This window comes from Centroberyx affinis, unplaced genomic scaffold (genome assembly GCF_046629955.1).
Source record: "Centroberyx affinis isolate AG114_WGS23_722 - 3 ecotype Tasmania unplaced genomic scaffold, CSIRO-AGI_Caff_v1 ptg001260l_1, whole genome shotgun sequence".
In the NCBI taxonomy this organism is placed as follows: Eukaryota; Metazoa; Chordata; class Actinopteri; order Beryciformes; family Berycidae; genus Centroberyx; species Centroberyx affinis.
The window spans coordinates 220,296-226,105 of NW_027279771.1; the positions used below are offsets into that span (position 1 = coordinate 220,296).

General features: G+C 39.7%; 1 protein-coding gene across 1 annotated transcript; it reads right to left on the reverse strand.

Moving 5' to 3' along the window:
- Nucleotides 1-334: 334 nt before the first annotated feature.
- On the reverse strand, nucleotides 335-4,007 carry LOC139648829 (ATP synthase subunit d, mitochondrial-like). The gene is made up of 6 exons (XM_071525065.1): nucleotides 3,959-4,007; nucleotides 3,223-3,351; nucleotides 1,853-1,949; nucleotides 1,221-1,292; nucleotides 855-917; nucleotides 335-518 (listed from the first exon to the last, which is right to left on the reverse strand). Exons 2-6 carry the CDS (start codon nucleotides 3,342-3,344, stop codon nucleotides 387-389), a joined length of 486 nt encoding a protein of 161 aa, XP_071381166.1. The 5' UTR covers nucleotides 3,345-3,351; nucleotides 3,959-4,007; the 3' UTR covers nucleotides 335-386.
- Between the last annotated feature and the right edge of the window lie 1,803 nt (nucleotides 4,008-5,810).

A 5,810-nucleotide genomic window follows, 5' to 3' on the forward strand; every position in this document is an offset into this window, starting at 1 on the left:
TATCAATCCAAAAGAAAAGCAGACTAATAATACGTTTATATTAAATGTGGAAATGTTGAAAATTAGCTGTTGTGACCCCGCAGGCTCACCTTTCAAAGACAAATCCAAAGTAAAGCTGAAGCTGTGCCTACACTGCCCTCTCGTGGCTGAAGACTCATTATACAGTACTAACGTGTAACCAATATGTACAAATAAAGACACATATATACACACACACACACACACACACACACACACACAGGTTGATTTACTCACTGGGTTGACCACATTTCAAAACAACTGGCATACACATATTTTCTTCATGTATTCATCAAAAAAGCAAACCATCACACGGTTCTCATTAAAATACATAATGTTTATTGAGAGGTGAGCCTCCAGGGATGCATTTACAGGTCGGCGATGGGCTTGTGCGGCCAGTAGGGGTGCTTGACCTTGTCCAGCTTGGTCTCGGGGAAGGTTTCGTTGAGGTCCTCGATAGTCATCTGGTCGAAGGGGATCATGTTCTTGAACTTATCCAGCTGAGAACAAAAAGGACAGAAAGAAAGAGAGAGAATAAGGAAAAGGTGAGGAGAACTGGTGTGTGTGTTTATGTGAAGCTACAAAACATCTTTCAACATCAACTTCTTTCTATTTCTGTTTTATTGATAGCATACAGTGGAAAGATGGCACACAGAGAGAGGGAACTGCATGCAACAAAGGTTGTGCCTTAAATTAGAAATCTGCACAAGTGCCTGCTATGCACCTTGGGCTGGTAAGCCACCATGATATCCTGTTATGCAATACCTCTTCCCCCAGTATAAATTCCCTGAAGCATCTTATGGAGGCGTTTTAGTGTATACACTTCAGAGTCTCACCTTATTCTCATACTGAGCAATGCGGCCTTTAGATTCTTCAATGTAGGCCGCTGCACTTTTGTTCTGTTGGAGAAAACAAATCGTTACCTCTGATGATGCAAAATGTAGAGAACAACAAAATATGTCAATGCTGTCATGTTGAAAGCTTCATAACTTCAGCTTTTGTGTTCTTCATTTTGTCCTTTGTGTGTTGAGGGAATTTCATGACCCTTGGACCATTTATACACATTATATACACACACTCACAAAAATATATTATTGCCAATCTTGGTTTGACAGCAACAATATTCAAGTTAACAGTCCTCAAAACATTCTAGATTGCTGAAACAGACCTGAAATTTGACCAATAAACAAACGACCACTTACAGCCTCAGCCTCCTGCGCATTGATGGCGTTGGTCTGTGTGTCGACAGGCTCAGGGATCTGCAGGGCCTTGAACTGTGTGCATAAAGAACAGGAACATTAAAGTTGCCATTAGGGCTGCAACTAACGATTATTTTCTTCATCAATTAATCTATTGATTATTTTTTCTATTAATCAATTAATCATTTAGTCTATAAAATGTAAAAAAAATAATGACCAATACCCATCACAAGTTATCAGAGCCCAAAGTGATGTCTTCAAATTGCTTACTTGGTCTAACAGCCAAAAAAAACCCCAAAGTATTAATTTTATAATAATTTGAAACGAAAAAAAGCAAGCAAATCTTAGCATTTGTGAAGCTGTAAACAGCAAATGTTTGGTATTTTTACTTGACAAATGAAAATCGGTTAATTTTCTGTTCACTGACTAACTGATTAATCGACTAATCTTTTCAGCACTAGTTACCATTGCGACACATCAACAAATGATGAACAAACTCCTATCTAACATAATTATGACTGAGCTGGATGACCACCAGTCAATATGACATGGCGATTCTTACACAGGACACCCATAGGATAAGACATTTACTGTACAATAACCTATGGAACCGACCAACCTCCAGTCAAGCTCACCTTCTTCTCAAACTCATCCACCATCCCAGGTTTGGCTACTACGCTCCTGTAGTGACTCCAGTCGATGGCTGCAGGAGTCTCTGGCAGGGAGGTTAGCCTGGTGTAGAGAGAAGATAGGAGTGTAAGAGATGACAGAGGAGGGCAAGTGATAGAAACCAAAAAGTGTGAGCATGCATATTCAAAAAAAGGAAAAAAAAGGGATCAATGAAATAATAGGTGTGTCCTGGCAAGAAAATTATTCTTTTTTCCCCCTTTTCTACTGGGATTTTGATTATTTTTGATCTGTAGATATGTAAGTTACTGTATGTATGTATTTTCTGTTATTATAATAATTATTATTATTATTTATGAAAGGACTCTTGGGAGACTAGATCCAAATGAAAAACTAATAACCCAGTGCAATACTCTGGTAGTAATTAGGACATGATACGATGCATGCAAGATTCAGTAAAGAACAAACAAAATGTCAGGCAATGTAATTTAACATTTGCCACAGACACCCTTTGCAGCTTTGAATTTTTTTCCCTCACACGTTTGACAATGCTGCATGCGCTCCATCAGGATGCACCTTCAGTAACTTTGATCAAACCCCTCTTTGAAAAATGTCTGAGTAATGTGGTAATTAGTTAGTTCTGACTTTAGCCCTGATTGTGCCGTTCTGTTTCTCTCTTTGCATGGGAGTAGGGCTGGGTATCGTTTAAAAAAATTACAATACCAGTACCCTTAAAGTGATACCGATACCAATAGAGTACTTCATTCGATACCTTTTTTTTTTTACGTTTTGGTGGCATCTCGGCACACTGAACTACCAACTCCGTCACATACACTGCGCTCGACTTCACCACCACAGACTGTATGGGCTGCAGCGGTAGTGGGCCAATCACACGTTGCATTAAATCGAAGAACGCTTGCGGTGATTGGCTGCGAGCAAAACCATACAAATAGTCTTTTTTTTCTAGATCTGTGTACAAAAATTATCGAATGCAGGTATCGTTTGACTGGAGAAGTTTCGATACTACTTGGTACTGGGTTATTTCGGTCGATACCTTAAAGGTATCGAGTACCGATACCCAGCCCTACATGGGAGACAACATCAAATCAAACTCATTTGAGAATCCCAGCAGTTTAATGTTTGCTTATCAGTAAGCACATGTGATCCACCAGGCAGCAATATTCCCAATACACTTCTGATTCACACTACTCAGTATACTTCCTCCTGTGGTGAGAAAGTTGGGAAATAAGTTCCCATACAAAAAGAGAGAAACTGACACTTTAAGGGGGTATGCAGACTCTACCAATTGGTAAACAGAAAGCCTCATGTGTGTGCAGAGACTCAGTTGTTTCTCAAGCCTGCTGTTGGTACCACTGACTTGGCAGAGATGGCGTCGCTGCGGGTCTTCAGCGCGTTGAACATGCCCCTCTGGTTGGGTGGGACCCGCTCGGCGAACGCCACCCAGTCAATGGCCTTCAGGGCTACACGGCGACCTGCCATCCTGACTCTGGAAAGGGAGAGGGAACTTGTGTTTAAGTCCTCACAAACTCCCCAAACAGTAGACACTTACTTACAATGCAACAGCTCAATTCAAAGCGTGGCATGCACAGGCTGGGGTCACTTTGTTGTTTGCGAAAATCACGCTGACAAGCAACGCAGGTAACGTTAGTATGATGACAGATAGTGACATTTATGCAGTCACTTAAGTGTTTTTCATTATGTAAGCTAGCTAACTTGCAGTAAAGATAGACTAATACTCTTTAAGTCCTTCAAGCTAAAGAGGGGACTAACAAGAACAAGGCAGGCACTCCATGATACAGCATGTTTTTCACAAGACAGACAGATATATATGTTTATTTAAGTGACTGACAGCACGCATGTACCGTTAAAGTCAAGACCATTGACAGACTAGCTAACGTTAGCTCATTGTAGCTAGCCAAGGTCAGAGAATACAGTCTGTTCACCAGTGTTTTCCCAAAATGCCAAATGAAGGCGACGTTTAGTTTTGCATCTCATGCACGCGTGGTAAATGCGTGGGTTAAATGAAGCGTCGTTTAATGTGATTTTAATTTACTGTTCTTTCATTAATTAAACTGCTCTCTCAAAAGACTCACCTCGCAGCACCAAGCGTTCTGTTTGACAGTGCGCAACTGCGGTAGTGCTTCTTCTTCTTCGTTTAGAAATACACCCCAGCAGTGAGCCCGCTGTCGCCCTCTGCTGGAGGAGCAGAGCACTTACTTATAGGTTATGTTGCCTTCAGTTGTCATCGTAAGCCTTTATATGTGAGTTGGGATGTCCCAACAACGACTTTTGCATTCAAGTGCTTTTAGTCGTAAATAATAACAAAATGCACTCTGTAACAAAAGTAGTTTTGGCTGTTGTTTCATTTAAAAAGCTGCCTAGGACTACTTTCTGCTGCAGTGGCAAAAGAAGGAGGCCTAGAGAAAATCTGCATCAGGCATGTAAATGATTTTTAATTAATCCATGAGTCAAATGTTGATCTAGTATGCACAAACAGCACGAGAACTTCTAGAACACCTAAACAAAGAGTGAAAATACAATAGCTACTAATGTCTTACACAGAATGCCAAACAATTATTTACAATAATAATACACTACTTTTATCATCAGTTGTTGACACAGCCTCTATGCTCTTCGCCTCCTAAATCGCATATGTTGGCATTTGTGGTATCATACTGTCACTTTCCCAGTTGTATCTACAGTTACTGTGTTGGGTTGTTCATATGCGCTCATATTTCCGACAGCACCTGAAGGTAGCACCTAGACACGCATTTGGCATGATGGGCAGAGGCGCTTCTTGAAATGGGCAGCATCGGGATAAAGTTGTTCTCATTTCAGTTGTACTAAAGCTCTCCTATGGAGATATTTATTTGCAGTGAAAGTGTGGTTTACTTTTAGCCTACTGGCAATGAGGTTTTTGTCTATAAGCTAAACGACCACTTTAATAGAATAAGGGCACAAATGATTTGATTTATGATTTATATTAGCTTATTAGCCTACGTTACAGTTGAAATTTGCCTGACAATTTACTGTCAATGCAGTCAATGATAAATAACCAAATCAATGACAGCCTATGCATGTTGTGTGACTTTAACTAAAAATGGATAGCATTCAGTCCTACTCCAACAATAACATAATGTATCTAATGGTATGGCAGGCGATACAATAAACGGCGATTAGCCTATTGGACCGTTTTAAAATAAGATAGCCTAATAATAACAATAGCCTAAAATAAATGTAGATGAGGCAATGCAATTTTAGGTAGCCTAACACCGATGGTAGGCCTATAGAGTCGATGCATAAGGCCTGCACTTACCAAACACAGATTTTAGTTTAAAAATAAAAATCAATACATCTAAATCATACAGGCCTATGTCAGCTACAGGAATAGTCTCATTTTCAGGAACTGTGGAGAATAAGCTTTGTATTAATATGGACCTAAAGCCCATGTCCACACTCCTGTTACACTGATTCACTATGCACAGGCCTATAGCCTACAGTATAGCCTGAGTGTTATTAGGCGTTGAAAAAACTGACCATTCTCGTGATTATATTGTTAGTCTGTATCAGTTCATATTCATTTACCCCCACAACCTGTCGACCAAAACGAAAACAGTCAAAGGGCTTTGCAATGAGCGGGGCACATCCAACTCCTGTAATTTATATTGTTTATTTACTGAAATCAGTTTTTACAAGTAACTGAAGACTTAGATAGGAGAATGTATGTACACAGTACAGATACAAAGATATTCAATAAATACCACTTTCCTGCGTGCTCTTCAAGCGATGCTGCAGGCCTTATGAACACTACACATTTTATTTACATCGTTACAGCAAAATTTCTCAAAAAAAAAGAAAAAAAAAAGAAAAGAGAAAATCTATTCCTTATCATATCACTCCCATAAAGGCCACGTTGTGAGAGTAAAAAAAAAATCATTTACCTAA

What these genes read in the sequence shown, in the direction of transcription:
- LOC139648829 (XM_071525065.1), bottom strand. Translation starts at nt 3,344, where the DNA reads ATGGCAGGTCGCCGTGTAGCCCTGAAGGCCATTGACTGGGTGGCGTTC. An exon ending in AGCGACGCCATCTCTGCCAA is followed by an intron (nt 1,950 to 3,222) that starts GTCAGTGGTACC and finishes TCTCTACACCAG; the next exon opens with GCTAACCTCCCTGCCAGAGA. An exon ending in ATGCGCAGGAGGCTGAGGCT is followed by an intron (nt 918 to 1,220) that starts GTAAGTGGTCGT and finishes TTTCTCCAACAG; the next exon opens with AACAAAAGTGCAGCGGCCTA.